This window comes from Bombina bombina, chromosome 10 (assembly GCF_027579735.1).
Source record: "Bombina bombina isolate aBomBom1 chromosome 10, aBomBom1.pri, whole genome shotgun sequence".
Lineage (NCBI taxonomy): Eukaryota > Metazoa > Chordata > Amphibia > Anura > Bombinatoridae > Bombina > Bombina bombina.
This window is the reverse complement of record NC_069508.1, coordinates 205,541,965-205,569,764: the sequence shown is the minus strand read 5'-3', so window position 1 is coordinate 205,569,764 and position 27,800 is coordinate 205,541,965. Positions and strand designations below refer to the sequence as shown.

Genomic DNA, 27,800 nt, shown 5'->3' with positions numbered 1-27,800 from the left:
GAAAAGTTACAAACTGTGAAAGCGTGAAATTAGGCCTTTTTCTGTATTTCTCATTGACTGGTAGCCCTTTTCTGTATTTCTCATTGACTAGTAGCCTTTTAATGTATTTCTCATTGACTAGTAGCCTTTTTCTGTATTTCTCATTGTCTGGTAGCCTTTTTAGGTATTTCTCATTGGCTAGTAGCCTTTTTCTGTATTTCTCATTGACTAGTAGCCTTTTTCTGTATTTCTCATTGACTAGTAGCCTTTTAATGTATTTCTCATTGACTAGTAGCCTTTTTCTGTATTTCTCATTGTCTGGTAGCCTTTTTAGGTATTTCTCATTGGCTAGTAGCCTTTTTCTGTATTTCTCATTGACTAGTAGCCTTTTTCTGTATTTCTCATTGTCTGGTAGCCTTTTTAGGTATTTCTCATTGGCTAGTAGCCTTTTTCTGTATTTCTCATTGACTAGTAGCCTTTTTCTGTATTTCTCATTGACTAGTAGCCTTTTTCCTCGGCTTCTAAACTATAGCACTAGTTTTCCATCCCTTGCTATAGCCAATACTTTCTAATAAAATGTAACTAAAGAAATACGTAATGATAATTGTGTTTGTATGAAAAATGATTCTGACGATGGGAATAGTGTCAGATTTTTTGACATTGTAGGGTAATAACGGTATAATAATGTTTTCTTTCATAATAGCAGAGCTTCTAGGTTATTAATGCTCCGTTATTATTGTGGCAAGTCATTTCTGACAGGTTGACGTGTGTCTGATCTCATAATGGCACATCTGGTAATAGTTATGTTGTTTGCAATATTGTTATTCTAGCTGAAAAAAAGAGAAGAAATAAAAATGAATCAGAGCAATTTATGTAGAGGATGAAATTTCCTCTTTAAAACAATGATGAGGGAATAACTAGTGTCACAAACGTCTGAAGTCCAAATGATATCTGTCACATTATTTATTTGGATATGAGTCTGTTCATGATCTCATTCTGAGGGACCCTTGTACAGCTCATTTGCATATCCTTACCCAGAATTCCATACTCTTGTGGAAGAACTGTTAGTTGAGGATTAAGATGCAGAACTGCTGAACAATCATCCATTTGTGTCACTATTCTCACTTACAGACACTAACACCCTGCAGAATGTACTGGACCAGAATGGTTTCTCAGTATCATGCATGTGTGTAGTTTTGGCTCAGATCAATAATCCCTTCTCCAAAAGTATCCACAGAGGTTGGAATTTGTTGTTGCAGTTACTGTAGGGTTTCAAGATATTTATTGTTCAAAATATGTGTCAGTGTCTCTCAGTCAATATGATGGTTTATTAACTCCTTGTCTGCTATGGGATGTCAGGTAGAACTGTGTACCTAAACACTAAATATTAAAGGGACAGAAACTTTGGTAGTTTGCTTGGGCTGTACTAAGAAATATACTTCTGTGCAGCAGGGTTTACAAAGCAGTATTAAAAAGAAGCGGCTTCAGCCTTTCTTTTGTTAAACTCAAGGAACGGCGCCCTTGTCACACTCGTGGTGCCATTCTCTGCAACAGGTGCACTGATTGGTATGACCTGTGCACAGAGCACAATAAATAATTAGCACCTGCATCAGGTGCATGCGCACAGCTAATTAAGAGTTAAAGAGACATGAAACACACATGTTTTCTTTCATGATTTAGATAGAACATATACATTTAAACAACTTTCCAATTTACTTATATTATCTAAGTTGCTTCATTCTGTTGATATCCTTTTTTGAAAAGCAACTCAGGAGCTGCTGATTGGCGACTGCACATAGATGCCTCATGTGATTGGGTAACCCATGTACATCACTATTTCTTCAACAAAGGAAATCTAAAAAATGAAGCAAATTAGATACAGTAATAGAAGTAAATTGGAATGTTGTTTACAGGGCCATGATACCCAAATGTTAAAACACTTGAAAGTGATGCAGCATAGCTGTAAAAAGCTGACTAGAAAATATCACCTGAACATCTCTATGTAAAAAAAAAATATATTTTACCTCAAAATGCCCTAAGTATTCACATCCCATTGCAAAGGACTTTAAGCAGCAAATCAGTATGTCTGTCCCGGGACAGGCAAGGGAGCGAGTCTCATGCACACTCATGTTATTTCCCTATTCAGTTTAAGGAAGTTAACTATGAAATCTCATGAGAGTTAAGTGAAATCTCAGAGATCACAGTAAAATAGTTCATGACCTCAGCACTGTTGCTGCTGATTGGCTGCAGTTAATTGTTTTTTATTATTTTATTTTACCTGCAGCTTGGCAGCAGCTGAATTATAACTTTTTACACAGCACTTATTCTGGTGAGCTAAGGAAATTGTGAGGTAAAATATCTTCCTTTTTTTACATAGAGATACTCAGGTGATATTTTCCTGTCACCTTTTTACAGTTATACTGCATCAGTTTCAAGTTATTTAGCATATGAGTATTATGTCCCTTTAAAATTGTATTCTCTATCTAAATCATTAAAGAAAAAAATTGGGGTTTCATGTCCCTTTAAAAAAAAATAATAATAATCTAAAGTAGCCTTTTTAAATGCACTTTGCATTGCTATACAGCCCGGCATACTAGTCCACCTTCGGGTTATTGATCAAGCGAAAACCAGACCTGAGTTTTGTAGCGTGCCCTATAGAAGTGCATTATGTGAAGGATATAGCGCTGCCACACTAAACAACCTCCAGATGTTAGCGCACCCATAGCTTTATCTTGAGCCCTAAGATTTTACTTTCAACTTGTAAAATGGAGGAAAAATGGGAGCTCTTTGGATTGTGCTCTAGCGATATTAGCACACCATAGCACTACCATTTTTACGCTCCACTTGTAATCCAGGCAAATAGCATTCTACTGTGACGTGATTTTGATTGGATCAGCAAAGCGACACATGGAGGTGTCTAATCTCTGTTTAGCAGACATGAACTGTATTCACCTGTGGTTTTACTTTTATCTTGTAGTGCTTTAGTTAAATAGCTGCCGTTCTTGCTTTTGCATTCATGGTTACTGCGACAGGAATCTAATTACATGCAACATTGCACTAACATTTTGTGCTGAATAATATTATCACGTTTTATATACTAGACATAAGAGTGCTAGGCAGACACAAAGGTGGTGAGAAAGCAAAGCTGTACCGAGTCTGTAAATAAGAAAATTCAACTTCCTCTATGATCTATGTGCACCAGCTCAGTGGCAAATATAGGTTTTGTGCTGCCCTAGGCATTGGCAAATCTGCCGTCCTTCAGACCCTACAACCCTAACAATATTATCTCATATTTATCACAACCAGAGGCCTTCCCCACTAGACAACCAGAGATCAATTATTTGTATTAAAGGGACATTTTTTTTCGTTTCTGATTCAGATAGAGCATGCAATTTTTAACAACTTTAAAAAAATAATATATTATCAAATTTGCTTCATTCTTTTGGTATCCTTTTTAAAGGAGCAGCAATGCACAACTGAGAGCCAATGACAAGATACATATATGTACTAGCTCCTAGTAAGGGATTGCTGCTACTGAGGATACTTAGGTATGCTTTTCAACATTGTTTACCAAGACAACAAAGCATATTAGATTACAATTGCGTGCACTAATCTTAATCATGAGAGGATCATTTTGACTCCACTGTACCTTTCAACTTAAAAACATCCTAATAGCATAGGGGTGGAAAGGCTTAATTCCATAGCCTGACCCGCAACATTTTTACCCTTACATTTTGGTTCCTAAGGTGAAGACCTAATTGCCCCACTGCACAACATTTATAAATCATTATTTTAAGGATTACACCTTTAATTTAAACAGTGTTAACGACAAACTGGATTAGTGAAACTGTAATGCTATGTGTTTAACCCTCGAGAGGAAACTGCCGCTGATCCAATGAGCTGTGTGACTAATGCTCCTGGTTAGTGCAGTGTCACTCGGGACCAGCAGTGCTCTGCTTCAACAATGTCACTTTGTCATTATGGGGTTAATCACACAGATCAGGGCAATTATAAACCTGTAAAGGGAAAGTTCACCAGCAAACATAGAAGAAAATGTAACTGAAAATATTAGCCCATGTAATGTTGTCATTTACAGGGTTTAAAGACCTTTTATTTTTTTATTAATGATTTAGATAGAACATACAATAAAAAAAAACTTTTCATTTTGCTTTGATGCTCCTGTTTACTTTGTACTCTTGCTATCCTATGTTGAAAAGCAAGTAGGCAGGCTCAGGCTCAGGTGCAAGTGTCTAGAGCACTATATGGCAGCAGTATTGCAAGAATGTTTTTAAGAAAATAATACATTGTGCTAATACTGCTGCCATCTAGTGCTCAAAAGTGTATAGCATTTTTAATAGAAATTTACGGCTAGATTACGAGTTGTGCGTTAGGGTAAAAAAGCAGCGTTAAGAGGTCCTAACGCTGCTTTTTTATGCCCGCTGGTATTACGAAGTTTAGGGGTACCGCACACTTCTTTGGCCACTGCACATGTATCTTACCTTACTGCACATACATTTTATTAACTACTGCACATGCATCTTATCTTACTGCACATACATCTTATTAACTACAGCACATGCATCTTACCTTACTGTACATACATCTTATTAATCACGGCACATACACCTTATCTTACTGCACATACATCTTATTAACTACAGCACATGCATCTTACCTTACTGCACATACATCTTATTAATCACGGCACATACACCTTATCTTACTGCACATACATCTTATTAACTACAGCACATGCATCTTACCTTACTGCACATACATCTTATTAATCACGGCACATACACCTTATCTTACTGCACATACATCTTATTAACTACAGCACATGCATCTTACCTTACTGCACATACATCTTATTAATCACGGCACATACACCTTATCTTACTGCACATACATCTTATTAACTACAGCACATGCATCTTACCTTACTGCACATACATCTTATTAATCACGGCACATACACCTTATCTTACTGCACATACATCTTATTAACTACAGCACATGCATCTTACCTTACTGCACATACACCTTATTAACCACTGAACATGCATCTTACCTTACTGCACATACATCTTATTAACTACAGCACATGCATCTTACCTTACTGCACATACATCTTATTAATCACGGCACATACACCTTATCTTACTGCACATACATCTTATTAACTACAGCACATGCATCTTACCTTACTGCACATACATCTTATTAACCACGGCACATACACCTTATCTTACTGCACATACATCTTATTAACTACAGCACATGCATCTTACCTTACTGCACATACATCTTATTAATCACGGCACATACACCTTATCTTACTTCACATACATCTTATTAACTACAGCACATACACCTTATCTTACTGCACATACATCGTATTAACTACAGCACATACACCACTGAACATGCATCTTACCTTACTGCACATACATCTTATTAACTGCAGCACATGCATCTTACCTTACTGCACATACATCTTACCTTACTGCACATGCATCTTACCTTACTGTATATACATCTTATTAACCACGGCACATGCATCTTATCTTACTGCACATACACCTTATTAACCACTGAACATGCATCTTACCTTACTGCACATACACCTTATCTTACTGCACATACATCCTATTAACTACAGCACAAGCATCTTACCTTACTGCACATACATCTTATTAACCATGGCACATACACCTTATCTTACTGCACATACATCTTATTAACTATAGCACATACACCTTATCTTACTGCACATACACCTTATTAACCACTGAACATGCATCTTACCTTACTGCACATACATCTTATCTTATTGCACATACATCTTATTAACTACAGCACATGCATCTTACCTTACTGCACATACATCTTATTAACTACAGCACATACACCTTATCTTACTGCACATACACCTTATTAACCACTGAACATGCATCTTACCTTACTGCACATACATCTAATTAACTACAGCACATGCATCTTACCTTACTGCACATACATATTATCTTTCTGCACATACATCTTACCTTACTGCACATGCATCTTACCTTACTGCACATGCATCCTATTCATTACTGCATATGCATCTTACCTTACTACACATACATCTTATTAACCACTGCACATGCATCTTACCTAACTGCACATGCATCTTATTAACCACTACACATACATCTTATCTTACTGCACATACATCTTATTAACCACTGCACATGCATCTTACTTTACTGCACATACACCTTATCTTACTGCATATACATTTTATTAACTACAGCACATGCATCTTACCTTACTGCACATACATCTTATTAACCACTGCACATACACCTTATCTTACTGCACATACATCTTATTAACCACTGCACATGCATCTTACCTTACTGCACATGCATCTTACCTTACTACACATACATCTTATTAACTACAGCACATGCATCTTACCTTACTGTATATACATCTTATTAACCACTGCACATACACCTTATCTTACTGCACATACATCTTATTAACTACAGCATATGCATCTTACCTTACTGCCCATACATCTTATTAACTACAGCACATGAATCTTACCTTACTGCACACACATCTTACCTTACTGCACATGCATCTTATTAACCAGTGCACATGCAGCTTACCTTACTGCACATACATCTTATTAACTACTGCACATACATCTTACCTTACTGCACATACACCTTATTAACTACTGCACATGCACCTTACCTTACTGCACATACATCTTATTAACTACTGCATATGCATTTTACCTTACTACACATACATTTTACTTTGCAGCACATACATTTTATTAACTACTGCACATGCATCTTACCTTACTACACATACATATTACTTTGCTGCACATACATCTTATTAACTACTGCACATGCATCTTACCTTACTACACATACATATTACTTTGCTGCACATACATCTTATTAACTACTGCACATGCATCGTACCTTACTACACATACATATATATACATTTTACTTTGCTGCACATACATCTTATTAACTACTGCACATGCATCTTACCTTACTACACATACATATTACTTTGCTGCACATACATCTTATTAACTAGAGTAGGGGGAAAAAAATACTGAAACCACAAAATTATTAAATCAAGTTTTCTTTCTCTAAGGGCCCATTATAAACCTTATGGACAGATTAAAGAGAATTCAGAATGACCTAACAAGTCTTAGGGGTCCATTTATTAATGTGCGGACGGACAAGATCCGATATAGCGTATCATGTCCGCCGACCATCGATAAATGCCGACAGCATACACTGTCAGCATTTATCATTGCACCAGCAATTCTTGTGAACTGCTGGTGCAATACCACCCCCTACAGATTCAAGGCCAATCGGCCGCTATTATGGGGTGTCAATCAACCTGATCGTATTTGATTGGACGGATTGCTGTCCGCCACCTTAGAGGTGGCGGACGAGTTAAGGAGCAGTGTGGTCTTAGGACCGCTGCTTCTTAACTTCCGCTTCAGCTAGAACTGAAGCAGAGTGGGTCGGAGGCAGCATCCGCTGCTTCTTAAATAGACCCCTTACTCTTTAAAAATGTGCACTCACTATTTTACAAAAATATATAGATACCAAAATGTATATGCAATGTGTCTTCTTTTGTAATATTTTAGAACTTTGCTTATAGATTGTTGGATAGAAAATCCCAGAACTATAAAAAGTACATAAATGTACCATTCATAGAATCAAATTACTCGAAAAAATAACAGCGCAAAGCAGTACAATATAGAGTGAATTCTGCAAGTACAGGCAGGCACGGTTTTACAATATTCATTGATTTAGAGATCTCTATATGAATACAATAGGCTACATACACATAAAAGACATTCACAAGTCTCAACAAATGCAAATCAATTATCCAGCTAATAAAAATGTTACTATAAATAATGAGCCTTCTTTTTAAAGAGCCAGATCCCTCTTCCAAAAAATCTCAGTATAATAAAACACTATAAAGGTTATTATTAGAAACTGGTATGTTAATGAAATGTTAAAAACCTATTGTACTTAATTTCTAGGTGATTACAAAAGTACAATTCTAACAGTAGACAACAGAATTTTATTACAGCAATTTTCCTTAACAAACACACTAGATAACACCACTATATATCTTCCCTCCACCACTGATATGCAGTTCTATGAAGACATAATCTAAAGTCTAGCGTCGTGGAATCCATTGGCGCTCTTCAAATAACTGATATCAATAATAAGAGAATATATATATATTACTTTGCTGCATATATATATTAGTATGGGGTGTGTGTCAGCAAAAGCCTGTAGTTCCCATATAAAGGGCTAGTAACTATGGCCTGTATTTTAAATTGGAACAGACCAGAGGTGCAGGAGGAAGTGTTAATAAAAATTATTACATGGAACAAGGGAGGAATAGCAATTCCTATCCAGCACAACTAATCCCTATAAAATTAATTGGACAAATCTACCTAGATCTGAAACCCACAATAAGGCAAAATATAACTATATAATGTTACTACTTTAAAATTCCACAGTAAGAAGGGGAGCAATAATAAAATGTTTAATGGAGCAGACCAAAGGCATAATACAATGTCAAAATGTATAAACAGTTCTACTCCTATCATAGTGCACTATGAAGCATCAATGATAAAATAAAAATTATAAATGAGAGCTCTCAAAAAAACCCTAATAAAAAACAAGAAAATAGTCCCCAAATTTGTTGAAGGCACAATAACATTCGGCACTTTGACAGAGGAGTTGTTATCCTTTTAGGTATATAGCGAAACCACCATTTGAATGTTAAAGGCTGGAGTGTTTCTTGATAATTAAACAGCAGCCTCAATTCTGAGTTCAGGCAGTCACTTAATAGTAAATACAGTTCTCATAGTACTTCCACAATCAAGGTAAAATTCATGACACGTTATACTCAAAACCGCTTAGTGCTGTATATGGTGTCTGCCGTAGCGGTTATACTTGCGGTCTGATGGGAGTCCCACTGATGCAGTTCCACACCTCCCAGGTGTACCTATTGTTGTCAAATAGGCAGTAGTCAACAACCTGGTGTGCTCTTCTCCCTTCCTTCCGTGATGTCGCCTATGATTGTGGATGGTAAATGGTGAGTACGTTGCCAGACACCTCCAACCTTGGTTTCTACTGCAAGATATTGATGTGTTACAAAATCTTAAATTTCAAATTAATTGTTTTTTCATTCAGAATACTCTTGAATCCGATTTATGTCTTCTTATCCAGCTGTATCTATACTATAACATTTAAAAAGAAAGGGAAAATAATCCTAGTGTTCAAAATATTGTTTTTGCTCATCACTATAAATGTATCAATACATAGAAACCCTTTGCTGGCAAAAGTGTTTGCAGGAGAAACCAAGGTTGAAGAATATTAGCCATCAGGTTCTGGTGGAGGTGTCTGACAACTTACTCTTCAAATGGTGGTTTCGCTATATACCTAAAAGGATAACAACTCCTCTGTCAAAGTGCCGAATGTTACCCATTTATTGTGCCTTCAACAAATTTGGGGACTATTTTTTTGATTTTTATTAGGGTTTTTTTGAGAGCTCTCATTTATAATTTTTATTTTATCATTGATGTTTCATAGTGCACTATGATAGGAGTAGAACTGTTTATATATTTTGACATTGTATTATGCCTTTGGTCTGCTCCATTAAACATTTTATTATTGCTCCCCTTCTTACTGTGGAATTTTATAGTAGTAACATTATATAGTTATATTTTGCCTTGTTGTGGGTTTCAGATCTAGGTAGATTTGTCCAATTAATTTTATAGGGATTAGTTGTGCAGGATATGAATTGCTATTCTTCCCTTGTTCCATATAATAATTTTTATCAACACTTCCTCCTGCACCTCTGGTCTGTTCCAATTTAAAATACAGGCCATAGTTACTAGCCCTTTATATGGGAAATACAGGCTTTTGATGACACCTCCCCCCCATACTAATTGATTTTCTGACTATTTAAGTGGTCTTTCTTGTTGCCTTGCAAAGCTTGTTATATACATAATTCTTTATCTAGTGTTAAACCTTCAACAAATAAGCATATTTAGATATGGCTGGTTTTGATAAAACAGAGTGGGATTTTGACATGAACTAAACCTTTTCTTTACCAGGCAGTACAGTTGATACAAAAACAAATTCAGAAGAAAGCCGGAGTATCTTTAAAATCTTCAAAATATATAAAACAAAAATTTTAAAAGAGCAGAAATTAAAATGGGAAACTTTGAGTTTAAATAAATATTTGGAAGCTAAAATGATACCTAGAGGCGTATGTGTTAGAAAAAGACCTGGTTCTAATCTGAATGAACCTTTACTTGAGGATTTTCAGAAAAAATGGGACAATTATGCAACTGAATGTGCATTTAATTGGATGAGACTAATGATAGATGAGAATGAATTTAGACTAAAACAGATCCAAACTGAACTAATAGAAGCAAAAGAGAAAGTTGATGAATGGAAGAGCAATGAGCAATATGATAAATTAATGGGAGTGGCAAAACTAGAAGTTAGTAAAATCCAAGACACAATAAAATTTAGAAAAAGGAGAAAATTTGAAAGAGACTGGGATGACTACCAAAAAGATCAAGTTTATAATTACTCTCTAAACCAGACAAGCCGTTCAGAATCAGGGAGCTCACTAATTGATAATACTAACAAACAAAGATTTAGGCAAAGACGTGGGAGAAGAAGGGATTTTTTAGGCCAGAAACAACAGGAGATAAAAGAACCAGTGGGGGAGGCAGGAAACACAAGACAAACTATACAAGAAAGCAAGAAATATCCACTGACAAATCAATTGAAAGAGAAGCAGAAAACTTAATTAGAACTAAAAAAATGGTTAATCTCTCTGAGGTAGATCTTTCAGACTCTCAAATACAAGTGCTAGGCAAAGGATTATCCTTTGCACCCACAAACAATTGTGATAAATTTACAGTAGTAAAAGATTTAAATCTATTTTCTAGAAAATTAATTTTAAAAAAGAGATTTGAAAATAAATTGAAGGATAATGTACTTAACATACAAGATCGTCAAGCTTTACAGTGCCTGGAAGAACTATCCTCAGAGGGGAATACCCAAGAACAACAGAGTTTATCCCATTTAGGATTCAGTACTCTAAAAAATAAATCCACTCATATGCCTTCACTTTCAACAGTTCCCAGTGTGTATAACTTTGTAAAATTGGTGGAAAAGGATATGAGAGAAATGGGTGATAAAATAATAGTAAATAAAAATCAAACAGGTAAACAACAGTTAGCAATTAAATAACTTCAAGCTAATAAGAACATCACCATTAAGCCCTCAGATAAGGACGGCAATGTCGTTATCCTAAATACAAAAGATTACTTGAAGGAATATACGGCACAAGTTCTTGATAAAATGCATTATAAACCTCTAAAAAAAGATCCTACTGAACTTTACTCTGACCAATTAAATAAAATCTTGGGGGAAGCCCTTGAAAAGGGTATAATTAATAAACGGGAACTTGATTTCCTGAAAGTGAAATTTCCAACTATACCTACTTTTTATACTATTCAAAAACTACACAAGGCTAAACTACCTCCACCAGGTAGACCCATAATATCTGGGATCGGTTCATTAACCGTAAAAATCTCAGAATATGTTGATTATTGCCTTAGACCCTTCCTTCATATATTGCCATCCTATGTCAAAGATTCATTATATGTTCTTAAAAAACTTGGGGGCCTCTTTGTTCCTGGAAATACATTGCTGGTAGCAATTGATGTAGAAGGATTATATTCTTCAATTCCACATGATAAAGGAGTAGAAATTTGTAGATACTTTTTGGAGCAAAGAGGCCACCAATACAGTGAACATACTGATTTTGTGATCTCCCTTTTGGATTTCTTGTTGAGACATAATTATTTTGTTTTTAATCATAAAATTTATTAACAAATCCTAGGTACAGCCATAGGTACATGCTGTGCTCCAATGTACGCATGCCTGTACCTGGGATTTTGGGAAAAATACGTTATTTGGGATGGTATTTTCAAAGATCATATTGCATTGTGGATACGCTTCATAGATGATGCATTTATGTTTTGGGAAGGTACAGAGTGAAGTTTAATTGACTTGATTCATTTTTTTTAATATAAATGATTATAATTTAAAGTTTACTTACACCAGTAGTAAAGTTGAAATTAACTTTCTGGACCTTATTATAAGAAATGACAATCAATTGTAACGGCCACCCATAGAAAACTAACAGAAGGAAATACCCTGCTGAGAGCAGATAGTCATCATCCAGCACATTTACTTAAAAACATACCACAAGGTCAATATCTCAGACATAGACGAAACTGTACTAAACTTGAAACCTTTAAAACAGAAGCAAGGGAATTGAAAGAGAGATTTAAGGAACGTGGTTATACACAAAATTGCCTAAAAAAGGCTTATAATAAAGCCAGATACTCAGATAGACATGAAATTCTATATAAAATCAAAGATGAACAAAAAGAGGTAACAGTTAGATTTATAAGTACTTATAATGACCAAAATAAGAGCTATTCTCTTAAGACATGGGCACATTCTTACCTTAGACTTACAATAGCTAAATGTGTAGGTGAGACCCCACAAATGACAGCTAGAAAAGCACCAAACCTCAAGGATAAGCTAGTTAAAAGCCATTTTCAACTAAATAAAAGTAATAATTGGCTATCTAAATACAAAAATATTGATGGGAATTTTAAATGCTCAAATAATCAGTATGCATAAACATGACAATAGAAAATCAATTTATTGATACATTTGGGAACAAGTGGCACATTCAGGGACACATAAACTGTATGAGTGAAGGAGTAATTTATTTGATTTACTGTAACTGCCCATATTATTACATAGGCAAGACCTACAGAGAGCTAAAATAAAGAATAAAAGAACACAAAAGAGATATAAAGAATAAATTAATTGACACCAACAGTGTTGCAAGACACTTTTTTTATAGTTATAACAGTAATAAACATGAACTCAAATTAAGGGCCTTCAAAAAATAGACCTCAAAGATAGAGGAGGCAATATTGATAGGATATTGCTTCAAAATGAATGCAAATGGATTTATAACCTAAGATCACTTGCACCCTTAGGAATGAATGAAGAAATAAACTATGCATGCTTCCTGGGTGAATGAAATGTAAAATAAAAATTCATTATCTTTTGTCAAGATTTTTAGGAAGTGGTTAACCACAGGTCAAAATCCCTAATAGAATATAATTTCTAACGAAAATTGATAGTGAAAATTTGATAGATATTAATCTGTAAAAAATTCTTAAATTTTAAATTAATTGTTTTTTCATTCAGAATACTCTTGAATCCGATTTATGTCTTCTCATCCAGCTGTATCTATACTATAACATTAAAAAAAAAAGGGATAATAATCCTAGTGTTCAAAATATCGTTTTTGCTCATCACTAAAAATGTATCAATACATAAAAACCCTTTGCTGCAAAAGTGTTTGCAGGAGAAACCAAGGTTGAAGAATATTAGCCATCAGGTTCTGGTGGAGGCGTCTGGCAACGTACTCTTCAAATGGTGGTTTCGCTATATACCTAAAAGGATAACAACTCCTCTGTCAAAGTGCAGAATGTTACCCATTTATTGTGCCTTCAAAAAATTTGGGGACTATTTTTTTGTTTTTTATTAGGGTTTTTTGAGAGCTCTCATTTATAATTTTTATTTTATCATTGTTGTTTCATAGTGCACTATGATAGGAGTAGAACTGTTTATACATTTTGACATTGTATTATGCCTTTGGTCTGCTCCATTAAACACTTTATTATTGCTCCCCTTCTTACTGTGGAATTTTATAGTAGTAACATTATATAGTTATATTTTGCCTTATTGTGGGTTTCAGATCTAGGTAGATTTGTTCAATTAATTTTATAGGGATTAGTTGTGCAGGATATGAATTGCTATTCTTCCCTTGTTCCATAAAATATATATGTATATACTGTACAGTATATAAAATATAAAATATTGGCACCCCCCTGCATTTCTGTCCGATAATGCATCACTTCGCCCAGAAAGTTGTTGCAATTACAAATGTTTAGGCATTCTCATGTTTATTTCTTTTGTTTGTATTGGTATGACACAAAAAAGTCGAGAAAAAAAGCCAAATCTGACACATTCCATGCAAAACTCCAAAAATGGACTGGACAACATTATTGGCATCTTCAATTTAATATTTTGTAGCACACCCCTTGGGAAAATAACTGAAATCAATTGCTTCCTGTAAATCCATGAGTTTCTTACACCTTTCTACTAGAATTTTGGACCACTCTTATTTCGCCAACTGCTCCAGGTCTCTCAGACTTGCAGGGTTACTTTTCCCAACTGCTGTTTTGAGATCTCTCCACAGGTGCTCTATAGGATTGAGATCTGGACTCATTGCTGGCCAGTTCAGTACTCTACAGCACTTTGTCTTAAACCATTTCTAGGGGCTTTTTGACGTGTGCTTTGGGTCATTATCCTGTTGTAAGACCCATGACCTGTGACGGAGACCCAACTTTCTGATACTGGACCCTACATTGCACCACAGAATTATTTGGTAGTCTTTAGATTTCATAATGCCATGCACACAGTCAAGACATCCAGTGCCTGAAGCAGCAAAGCAACCCCAAAACATCAGTGAACCTCCACCATGTTTGACTGTAGGTACTATATTATTTTCTTTAAAAGCCTCATTTCTTTTTCTGAAAACAGTAGAATGATGGGATTTACCAAAAAGCTGTAGTTTTGTTTCGTCTGTCCATCAGCGCATTCTCCTAAAAGGATTTTGACTTCCTCAGGTAAGTGTTGGCAAACTCCAAACTGGCTTTTTTATGTTTCTGTGTCAGCAGTAGGATCCTCCTGTGTCTACAAACATAGCATCCCTTTTCCTTCAGATGGCGACGTATAGTGCGAGCTGAAACATTTGTACCCTGTGCCTAAAGGTCATCTCGAACAATCCTTCTTTGCAATCTTTGATCAATTTTTCTCTTTCGCCCACGTCCAGGGAGATTAGCTATAGTGCCATGGGCTGTAAACTTCTTGACAATGTTGCGCACATTGGACACAGGAACATTAAGGTCTCAGTGGAGATGGACTTTGAGATTGTCCATGCTTTTCCACAATTTTTGTTCTCAAATTCCTCAGACAATTCTTTGCTGTTCTTTCTCTTCTCCATGCTCAGTGTGACACACAGAGAAACACAACAGGAAGGTTGAGTCAATTTTTTAACATTTTAACTGGTTGCGGTGTGATTTCTATATTGTCAGCACCTGTTAATTGATACAGGTGATTTTAATTACATATTACAGGAGCATGACAAACTTGGAATGCAATTATTTCTTACAATTTTGAGAAGGTGCCAATGATTTTGTCCAGTCCATTTTTGGAGTTTTGAGTGGAATTTGACAGATTTGGCTTTTTTTTCTTCACTTTTTTATGTCATACCAATACAAACAAAAGAAATAAACATGAGAATGCCTAAACATTTGTAATTGTAACAATTTTCTGGGCGAAGTTGTGCATTATCGGACAGAAATTCAGGGGTGCCAATATTTTTGGCCATGACTGTATATACACAGTATATATATATATATATATATATATATATTTATTTATTTATTTAATTTACCGCTCACATGTCAAACACCTCCCTGTTCTGATCAGCCAATAGAATGCGAGATCAATCTGATTGGCTGATTGGATCAGCCAATCCGATTGAACTTGAATCTGATTGGCTGATTCAATCAGCCAATGAGATTTTTCCTACCTTAATTCCGATTGGCTGATAGAATCCTATCAGCCAATCGGAATTTGAGGGACGCCATCTTGGATGATGTCATTTAAAGGAACCTTCATTCAGCGAGTAAGCGTCGGGGAAGAAGGATGGATCCGCGTCGGCTGAAAGAAGATGGCTCTGCTCCGCTCCGGATGGATGAAGATAGAAGATGCCGCTTGGATGAAGATGTCTGCCGGTCCGGATGTCCTCTTCTGCCCGGATAGGATGAAGACTTCTGCCGCTCCAGATGTCCTCTTTTGGTCCATCGGTGCCCGGCTGGGTGAACATGACTCAAGGTAGGGAGATCTTCAGGGGGGTAGTGTTAGGTTTATTTAAGGGGGGTTTGGGTTAGAGTAGGGGTATGTGGGTGGTGGGTTGTAATGTTGGGGGGTGGTATTGTGTTTTGTTTTTTACAGGCAAAAGAGCTGATTACTTTGAGGCATGCCCCGCAAAAAGCCCTTTTAAGGGCTGGTAATAGAGCTGTTAACTTTTTTCATTTAGATTAGGGTAGGGAATTTTTTTTATTTTGGGGGGCTTTGTTATTTTATTAGGGGGCTTAGAGTAGGTGTAATTAGCTTAAAATTCTTGTAATCTTTTTTTATTTTTGTAATTTAGTGCTTGTTTTTTTTGTAATTTAGTTTAGTTTATTTAATTGTAGGTAATTGTAGGTAATTTATTTAATTAATTTATTGCTAGTGTAGTGTTAGGTTTAATTGTAATTTAGGTTAGGATTTATTTTACAGGTAATTTTGTAATTATTTTAACTAGGTAGCTATTAAATAGTTAATAACTATTTAATAGCTATTGTACCTAGTTAAAATAAATACAAAGTTGCCTGTAAAATAAATATAAATCCTAAAATAGCTACAATATAATTATTCGTTATATTGTAGCTATATTAGGGTTTATTTTACAGGTAAGTATTTAGCTTTAAATAGGAATACTTTAGTTAATAATATTTAATTTATTTAGTTAGATTAAATTATATTTAATTTAGGGGGTGCTAGGGTTAGGGTTAGACTTAGCTTTAGGGGTTAATACATTTATTATAGTAGCGGCGAGGTCCGGTCGGCAGATTAGGGGTTAATACTTGAAGTTAGGTGGCGGCGATGTTAGGGAGGGCAGATTAGGGGTTAATAATATTTATTATAGTGTTTGTGAGGCGGGAGTGCAGCGGTTTAGGGGTTAATACATTTATTAGAGTAGCGTCGAGATCCGGTCGGCAGATTAGGGGTTAATAAGTGTAGGTAAGGTAGCAGCGACGTTGGGGGGGCAGATTAGGGGTTAATAAATATAATATAGGTGTCGGCGATGTTAGGGACAGCAGATTAGGGGTACATAGGTATAATGTAGGTTGCGGCGGTGTACGGAGCGGCAGATTAGGGGTTAATAGTATAATGCAGGGGTCAGCAATAGCGGGGGCGGCAGATTAGGGGTTAATAAGTGTAAGGTTAGGGGTGTTTAGACTCAGGGTTCATGTTAGGGTGTTAGGTTCAGACTTAGAAACTGTTTCCCCATAGGAAACAATGGGGCTGCGTTAGGAGCTGAACGCTGCTTTTTTGCAGGTGTTAGGTTTTTATCCAGTCCAAACTGCCCCAATATTTCCTATGGTGGAATCGTGCACAAGCACGTTTTTCCAGCTAGCCGCGTCCGTAAGCAACGCTGGTATTGAGGGTTGAAGTGGTGGTAAATTCGGCTCAACGCTCCCTTTTTGGAGCCTAACGCAGCCCTTCAGAGAACTCTCAATACCAGCGTTGTTTAGAAGCAGCGCTAGAAAAAAAAGACGCGTAGCTAACGCACCCCTTCGGCCGCAAAACTCTAAATCTAGGTGTAAAAAAAGCTAAACTATGCTAATATCAATATACATGCGTATTTTAGAGCTCAAAAGGCCCCAGAGTACAATATCAAATATTCAAAAGTCTTTCATAAACAACATTCACAAGATGTAATAATAATAATAATGATATTATGAAAATCAAGTGCTAATAGTCCCCAATATAGCAAACGAAGAAGTGAAATTGTAGTAAACAGTTCAGTTTTCTTCTTTAAATTGATGTGTGTCCCCTTTTGGGTTTGCACTTACGTTAAAATCCCCCAATCATATGAGGTAAGGATTATTCAGTAAAACTGATAAGGATTAAGCCCTCTGGATGGGGTATCCACCGGTAGATAGAACTTTCTTTGCTGTAAATATCACTTGCCACTCTTCGTATTCTGGTAGATGGAAACTTTCGATCTCAATCACCATGCTGTATGAGCGCCTTCTTACTGTGCTTCTGTGATGGAGAGATGACTTTACTAGCAGGGATGGAGGGTGATGGGGAGGATGGCTGGGGAAGTCTAGATGCAACTTAATTATATGAAAACCTTTTCATATAATTAATATAATCCGGGGTGTTCATCAGTTGCACGTTATCAAACGATTGGAATCTAGCCTCAGATTTACAGCTCTCAAAAACATGCCCGGGGTATTTCAATTTAGTGGCCGTAGTCTCCCAGGAGCACCCCACAAACTCCCTCAATCACACGACCATCATTATCTGACCTTTTGTCTGAGGTGTTATGTCAGGAGTCCCCTTTACGTTTGTCGTCGCTGCTTTACCTGATGCCGGCGTCAGTTTGGATGATGCCGTGTGAGGGCCACATGATACCTCCGGAGGCTCTGTACCACATTGCGGGCCACACGGTAAGGGAAAGATGACATCTATACAGCTAGGCCTTCCATGCATTCAGTTACTTACAGGGTAGTCAGCTGGCAGTGGTTCACTCACCGGCATAGTTGGTGCAATCATTGTATCGTGTTGATTTTCCAAGAGATCCGGTAGTACCCCAGCGCTATTTTTCTGACTTATCACATCTAATGCGTTGCGTGTCTGTCACCTGGTTTCTGGAGACTCAATAGTCGATGGTATGGATGCTTGTTTCTGGTAGAGGAACTGTATCATATGTTCCGATGGTGCTTTATCCAACAGCTTCCGTAGTAAGGTCTCAATTTTCTGGAAGTGCGCATCATGGCGTTGCCACATGGCCTCAGCAGCCATAGTTGCCATCAGATATGTATCTCTAGCAAGTAGAATCTTAGATGCAAGTTGATGCTAGGTCTTGCGTGTTATCCTGTGTTATTTAGAGATATTTTGTTTGTTGTGGTCAATTACCTTGGCGTACCGAGGGGGAACGCTGCCTGTTTCAAGCCGCTGCTTCAGGCCTATCTAGTCCAATCCTGAGCACTGGTTTCATAAACACAGCCGAAAGACAGTGGTATGCTCAATTTAAGGCAGTATAATATTGTTATGGTCCAATTCAGCTGTGAAATATAGATAATAATCAGCGGATTATTAGTCAATCTACTGGAGCTCATGGAGAGTGCGACCATTCAGGTTCGCTGTTAGGACACGCCCCTCCATTATTATTATTATTATATCTTGTGAATGTTGTTTATGAGAGACTTTTGAATATTTGATATTGTACTCTGGGGCCTTTTGAGCTCTAAAATACGCATGTATATTGATATTAGCATAGTTTAGCTTTTTTTAGTGATTTTATTCTCTATTTTGCTTAGCGCCATCTCTATATCTCTTGTGTTTCTACATGTATAGCAATACATACATTTATATTTATATACATGCATATACATGTGTTCCTATGGATCTCTATGTAAAAGCACGTTTGGCCTATATATCTTTGAGCACGTATAACTTTTTATTGCAATTGTTTTGGGTTAATCATTTTTAATCAGATAGTGTTATTATTGGTGTAACTGTACTTTTTTTTTTATAATAATTTTTATTAAGGTTTGATAGAAACTTTACAGAAAAATAGATAGTCAGCAATAGTCATACAATGGGTTACAAGATAACAATGCGCCATGACAAAAAATAAATCACAATCGATATAGGATACATACATATTTGGCAAATGTATACATTGTGAACCCTATATTTTCCTTTTTCTTTATCAATAGAATATCAACAAATTTCCTACATAGTCGCTAGCCACACTCTGGCTGTTGATTAAAAAAATAGGATAATATTTGGGAGTAATGCTAGTTTGATATATGCTATAGCCGATAGATATAAATTGAAAGGAGAATAGGTATAAGCTTGAAAATCAGTATAAAATGCCGCAAATAGTAGTTTTAGGGATAGGTTTACTAGGATATAATTCCCTTGGCTTACTGAGTAAGCTAAATAGTTGGGAGGGCGGAGCATAAGTTGGTAGAGTATAGTTTTTATAAATCCCGTATTATGGATAGACCGAAATATGTAGAGGTTATATGAAGAGTCTACGCATAAGGACAATATCTAGGGTATGGGAGGGAGTTAACACTAACCATAGTCCATGCAAGATTACAAACTAGGATCTAGGACGCTGACTGGGTCACCACCATGTAATAGAGGCCTATGTTGGGGTGGCTAAATTACGCAAGCACATACCAGCAGTTCAAAGACATTAATAAAATTAAGTTTGGGACTCTATTTGTATAAATTTATAGACAGAGCTAGTAGTTTATATGAGATATAGAACAAACAAAATATTACATTGACACAGCACTCATATAGATATATAACTGAAAATAAGACCCTAGAATGTAGTATATTAGAGGTAAAATTTTGTACAATACCTATAGAATTATCCCTCTACTATTTAGAGAAAGCACAAATCTAGAATGAGTCTAATAAATGCGTGTTACAATATCTAATAACAACAGGAGTACGCTAGTAAACTAGCAGATATCCTAGAAGTGTTCATAGGGTCATATATTAACTAGGGACTTAACCTGTATTCATATATATGGCTAAAGGGGCATATCAACCAATATCACTAAGTAGTAGATAGGCAAAGTACCGGTAACCAACTATGTGGTCTCAATTATTACAGTGAGATACTTCAGATGTTAATGATTTGGGAATGGACTATAAAACATTGTGTCCTGTCGCCTCGGCCGCAGGCGGCAATCCCATAAGCTTTTCTCCCGAAAAAACACAAATAGTATTAGACAATACCAACATGGAAATAAACAACTGTCACATGACACCCTGATATAGGTATATTTCTGTTATGACCAAAAATAGGAACCCCTAGGGGAACCGTGAACGGGGTGCGCTGACAAAAAATATATGTTGATAACAAATAGTAAAAGATATTAATGTCTATGGACAAACCATATTAGTCCATATGAAGAAATGGTGCTGTGTCTTTTGCAACAATAGAAATGTGCTGGCGGCGAGGCTCCGCTGGACTTCGGGTGGAAGGTGTCTGTAAATTAGAAATAACAAAGAGGGCGCCACATAGCGTGATATTGTAGATTCAAAGCCAAAATAGGTGAATAATGTAAAGGCTTACCAGAGGTAATGGCACCGTATGGTAACCGGTGCTGACAGGCAGGCTAACACTTTCAGTGGCTAGCACACTGGGTGGTCTCCGGCAAGCTGTTCACAGGTGATGTTCAGCGTTTCTTTGATTCGCGTCTGTGCGGCTGAAACCTGAGACGCTGCGGTAGAGCAGATACTTTGATGCCTTATCCAGGAAGGCCTTCTCTCAAGCTGTGTCATTTATTCCTTCCAGTAAAAGCAACGCGCCACTCCTCTCATTCGATGTCACTAGCACGCTCTGCAAATCTGCAAGATTTGCAGATTTGCAGAGCGTGCTAGTGACATCGAATGAGAGGAGTGACGCGTTGCTTTTACTGGAAGGAATAAATGACACAGCTTGAGAGAAGGCCTTCCTGGATAAGGCATCAAAGTATCTGCTCTACCGCAGCGTCTCAGGTTTCAGCCGCACAGACGCGAATCAAAGAAACGCTGAACATCACCTGTGAACAGCTTGCCGGAGACCACCCAGTGTGCTAGCCACTGAAAGTGTTAGCCTGCCTGTCAGCACCGGTTACCATACGGTGCCATTACCTCTGGTAAGCCTTTACATTATTCACCTATTTTGGCTTTGAATCTACAATATCACACTATGTGGCGCCCTCTTTGTTATTTCTAATTCATATTTCTGTTATGGACTATTATTTCTAAACATGGAAGCCAACATATCATTAGTGGGATTAAGGTCATATTAATGATACATCTCAAATAGCGAGATCTTAAATGGGCTTAGTAATGAAGGCCAGCATTAGTAATCTAATAGATATATGACTACTTTGGGGGGGAAGAATAGTAATATGAGGGTAATTTCTAAATATAGATATATGCAAAGCAAGCAACTGAAGCAATGAATACTAAAATGAACAGGAGTTATACGGTATCTAACCTAGACTAGAGGAATTGTCTGGTCAAGCGATTCTGCACAAATGAAAGTGTACATAACATAAGAGCTTAGCAGGTATAAACATAAAGTATTCTGCCTATATTAGTCTATCAACTTTGAACTGTAGTGATTAATGCTCCCTTAAAAATGTAGACTATAATATAGGAATAATAATATTACAGACATATACATTCATATTACAGTATTAGCATTAGTCAAGTTGGGGCAGAGACATTGAGAAAAATACATAGTGAACTTGTAATTCTAGAGACTCCCTTAGCATTTTAGGTTAACTTGAGTGCAACAGCTGACTTCAGAGAAGTTAAAAGTCCCATATATAGACAACAGTCTTTGGCGCCATATATCTCTGTTTTCAGCAGTGATTTCAAATACTAGAGGATGGTGTACTATAAAGATAGCCGGATAAAGTGGCACATCAGAGGGGTAATATTTGCACTGTTCGGTATTACAAAGTATCCTACCCCACACCAGTAGTCTCATGCTCTTGCCCCATGCACATTTCATAAGGTACTCTTGTATCCTGCAGAAATAATCCATCGGTCTCCCGGGAACAAAGCTCTTATGCAATGACCGAGGTGTTGAATTCCTTTGGGTCTGGTATAGGTATAGCAATCCCAGCATTTGGGACCATCCGGTCACCCCAGTATAGTTATGTAACCAAGCAGCTAGGGCCCCTCACTGCCAGCCTCTTCAGAGTAACCACATTTACTGGAGTGTCCCGTAAATCTCTCTCAGGAGCTACTGCACCGTCTGGTAGGTGGCTTAAGCGGATATTGATCCGGCCCCCTGAGATCGGCCGTGTCCCACGAGGCATGTTCCAACTCCTATAGCTCCATATTCTCCTCAGTTTGGCTTTGGTGTGCCGCTGGCAGCGGCATCCCTAGACTCTGATGCAGCTCATCTGGGTGTAAGTTCTGCAGAATAGCGTTGCAGTCATTAAGCACTGCCGCTTCAAAATCATCCAAGAGGGCATGTAACAGTTGTGAGATTTTCATCATGATAGCTTCTAGCTCAATCTCCTGGGGTTGATGTATAAGAGTCTCAAATCTATTAGGCTCTAGTATCTGGCTTGATTACTTAGGCCTCACTACATGGAAGTCCTCTTAGTAGTAGTTAGTTGCGGCCGAAGAACATAAAGCAGGGTTTTTTTTGAAGATTATGCTCCAATAGTACTATTGCTATGTGCCCACTTATATAAAGTTGGCAAAATAGCACTTAAAATATTGAATAAAGTAAGGAGTTCTTCTAACCTACGTCCTGTCGCTTCAGCCTCAAGCTCCGCCCCCATGTAACTGTACTTATAAATTTATTTTTTAATGCGTTTTGTGACACTTTTTTTTTACTCACATAACAATTAACCAGAGCTCTGAAGTTGCGGTAATTATTCTAGCGTAAATTGGGATTGCTCTCAAGCGTTCACATTTACTTTCAACTCGTAATATGGACAGAATTTAACTTGCTCGCAAACGGCGTTGAAAACCTGATATGGCTCGCATGCAAATGATATTGCGCCACTCGTACTCTAGAGACCTTAGTGTGCTCCCAGAAAATAAATGTAGTGTACAAAGAAAATAACTGTGGTGACATTTTATCTAATTGCTACCATAATAACTACCACTTAAATTTGCAAATAACTATTGGCACCCCTGCATTTGAGTGCACAAAATAGTAATGATTATTCCTTTAGTCTTACAAAGTAAAAAACAAAATCAACAGCTTTTGAACATGAATAAAAACTATGTTTTTCTTAATTTAACAATAATTGGCTCAAAATTAGGATTGAAAAGTTTGAGGTATTTAGAGCCAAATGTTTTTGATACAAGTTAGGATTGTGTTATGACAAACAGTTAAAATTAATTTAAAGGGACATGAAACACAAACATTTTCTTTCATGATTCAGACAGAGCATACAATTTTAACAACTTTCCAATTTACTGCTATTACATTTGCTTCATTCTTTTAGTATCCCTTGTTGAAGGAGCAGCAATTCACTACTGGGATCTAGCTGAACACATCAGGTGAGCCAATGACAAAAGGCATTTGTGTGCAGCCACCAATCAGCAGCTAGCTCCTAGCAGTACATTGCAGCTCCTTAGCCTGCCTAGGCATATTTTTCAACCAAAGATACCAAGAGAAAAAAACACATTAGATAAAAGAAGTACATTGGAAATCTGTTTAAAAATGCCTGCTCTGTCTGAATCATTAACCCCTTAATGACCGCAGCACTTTTCCATTTTCTGTCCGTTTGGGACCAAGGCTATTTTTACATTTTTGTGGTGTTTGTGTTTAGCTGTAATTTTCCTCTTACTCATTTACTGTACCCACACATATTATATACCGTTTTTCTCGCCATTAAATGGACTTTCAAAAGATACCATTATTTTCATCATATCTTATAATTTACTATAAAAAAATTATAAAATATGAGGAAAAATTGAAAAAAAAAACACTTTTTCTAACTTTGACCCCCAAAATCTGTTACACATCTACAACCACCAAAAAACACCTATGCTAAATAGTTTCTAAATTTTGTCCTGAGTTTAGAAATACCCAATGTTTACATCTTCTTTGCTTTTTTTGTAAGTTATAGGGCCATAAATACAAGTAGCACTTTGCTATTTGCAAACCACTTTTTTTTCAAAATTAGCGCTAGTTACATTAGAACACTAATATCTTTCAGGAATCCCTGAATATCCATTGACATGTATATATATTTTTTTTTAGTAGACAACCCAAAGTATTGATCTAGGCCAATTTTGGTATATTTCATGCCACCATTTCACCGCCAAATGCGATCAAATAAAAAAAATCGTTCACTTTTTCACAATTTTTTTCACAAACTTTAGGTTTCTCACTGAAATTATTTACAAATAGTTTGTGCAATTATGGCACAAATGGTTGTAAATTCTTCTCTGTGATCCCCTTTGTTCAGAAATAGCAGACTTATATGGCTTTGGTGTTGCTTTTTGGTAATTAGAATGCCACTAAATGCCACTGCGCACCACACGTGTATTATGCCCAGCAGTGAAGGGGTTAATTAGGGAGCATGTAGGGAGCTTGTAGGGTTAATTTTAGCTTTAGTGTAGTGTAGTAGACAACCCCAAGTATTGATCTAGGCCCATTTTGGTATATTTCATGCCACCATTTCACCGCCAAATGCGATCAAATTAAAAAAAACTTAAAATTTTTCACAATTTTAGGTTTCTCACTGAAATCATTTACAAACAGCTTGTGCAGTTATGGCACAAATGGTTGTAAATGCTTCTCTGGGATCCCCTTTGTTCAGAAATAGCAGACATATATGGCTTTGGCGTTGCTTTTTGGTATTTAGAAGGCCGCTAAATGCCGCTGCGCATCACACGTGTATTATGGCTAGCAGTGAAGGGGTTAATTAGGTAGCTTGTAGGGAGCTTGCAGGGTTAATATTAGATTTAGTGTAGAGCTCAGCCTCCCACCTGAAACATCAGACCCCCTGATCCCTCCCCCACCCCACAATTGTCCCCGCCATCTTAAGTACTGGCAGAAAGTCTGCCAGTACTAAAATAAAAGCTATATATATATATTTTTAATGATTTTTTTAAGCATATTTACATATGCTGCTGTGTACTATCCCCCCTTAGCCCCCAACCTCACTGATCCCCCCCCCAAACAGCTCTATCCCCTCCCACTCTAACTTAATGGGCGCCATCTTGGGTACTGGCAGCTGTCTGCCAGTACCCAGTTTAGAAGAAAAAATTGTTTGTTTTTTTAATTTGTTGAAAGTTTCTGTAGTATAGCTTCCCCACACACAAACCAACCCCCCCACCCCTCCACGATCGCTTTTTGTGCTTTTGCACAAACAAGATTAGGCAGGTTTTATTAAAAGATTTTCCGTAGTGTAGCGGTTCCCACCCGCTCCCGCCCCGTGCACGCGCCCGCCCGCCACCCTCCGTGCGCGCCCCCGACGGTCCCGCCCCCGATCCCGCCCCCCTTGACGTCACGCGGCACACCGATGGCCGCCCACCCGCCTCCCACCCACCAACGATACCGGCCATCGATGTCCGGTGCAGAGAGGGCCACAGAGTGGCTCTCTCTGCATCGGATGGCCATGTGAGGTTATTGCAGGATGCCTCCATATCGAGGCATCACTGCAATAACCGGAAAGCAGCTGGAAGCGAGCAGGATCGCTTCCAGCTGCTTTCCACACCGAGGACGTGCAGGGTACGTCCTCAGGCGTTAACTGCCTTTTTTTTGAGGACGTACCCTGCACGTCCTCGGTCATTAAGGGGTTAAAGGCAAGATTTAGGTTTCATGTCCCTGGGAGCTAGCTGGACACTTCATATGATCCAATGACAAGAGGTATATATGTACCGCAGCTAGCTCCCAGTCGTGTATTGCTGTTCCTGAGCCTACCTAGGTATGCTTTTCAACAAATGACAACAGGAGAGCAAATAAATTTAATTAGTAGAAGTAAATTGATAAGTTGTTTATAATTGCATTCTCTGAATCATGTACGTAATGTTGACTGTCCTTTTAAATAAAAATAAAAAAACTAATGATCTTTTATATGTCTGTATCCCTTTAAATAACATTCTAATGTTTAACAATCTGCTTTAAATTATAACTGACTGAATTGTTTGTTTTCTTTTTCCCAACAGGCTGGCAACTCTGCCTTGTCTATTGTTACACATTCTGCCCACAGCGAGATTGCAGAACTTCTACAAACCCACACAGAGCAGAGACGTTCCAGTGCCTCAACTGAAACGGGAAGAGGCGCCTCATTGTAAATGAAATTGGAGAACAAAAGTCCTATTATATAGCCATTCACTCTGTTGTAGATTTGTGAGTGTTGATATGATCTGAAGTATGTGCATATGTTTCTACAAATGCACTCATATACTTGTTTCCTGTACATTGTCAGTATATAGGTCATTAGATTTCAGCAGAAATTCACAGATAATAACCTCTGTAGAAATGGTCATTAATATTTAAGTGTCAGTATTACACACTCTGTATTTATTATTCACTTAATTACCAGTATTTTCTATGTTCTATTTGGTTAAAATCATTGCTGATCCCATAATGAATAAAACAGAGTTTTACACATTGTTCTCTACAAGCACAAAGTTAGGGAGACGTTGTACACACAAATGTTTTCATCCATATGAAAGAATGCAGTTTGCATATGTTGACATTTTTAATAACTTAATAATTTTGAGGTAAAAGCTGTTTAAATTGAAATATTAACTGTCATGAGATGCAGGACATATGCAGGACACAGCAATGATGGTACAACTCTATTTTATTACAGAGCATAGCAATACACATCCAGACAGGTTGCTTGTACTAAACTAACTGCGACACAGACACCGGACCTAAGCCCCGCCCACATGCTAGTGACATCACATCCTGCTATCATCACATCTTCCCCTTTTTCAAAGGCAAAGCATACATTCGCATATATTAAATAACAAGGTACACCAACAGGGTATACAACAACATTTTGTTTTAGAACATTATAAAAACAGATAGATTAGAAAACATGAACAAATAAATTACATCCTGACTTGGACATCGGGGTAGACTACCCTAGTCCACAGTGACCATGGGATTATTCTGCCCATACTTCCGGTCACTGTTCTAGCTAAAGTCAGTCCCTGTATCGGGCCGGAAGCCTCACCACTCTTCCGCTTGATGTAACTTTGCATGAACTGTCCTCTGATACAGAAGAT

The 27,800-nt window shown here is 37.2% G+C and overlaps 1 protein-coding gene across 2 annotated transcripts in view; it reads left to right on the top strand.

Annotated features, from left to right (window-relative positions):
- KANK4 (KN motif and ankyrin repeat domains 4) overlaps positions 1–27,309 on the top strand; it is a 355,274-nt gene extending 327,965 nt beyond the window's left edge. For both annotated transcript variants that reach the window (XM_053693649.1, XM_053693650.1), the window contains exon 10: positions 26,727–27,309. In XM_053693649.1, the coding sequence (XP_053549624.1) occupies positions 26,727–26,855 (129 nt within the window). In that variant the 3' untranslated portion in view covers positions 26,856–27,309. The remainder of the gene's footprint in view (positions 1–26,726) is intronic.
- The last annotated feature ends 491 nt before the right edge of the window (positions 27,310–27,800 follow it).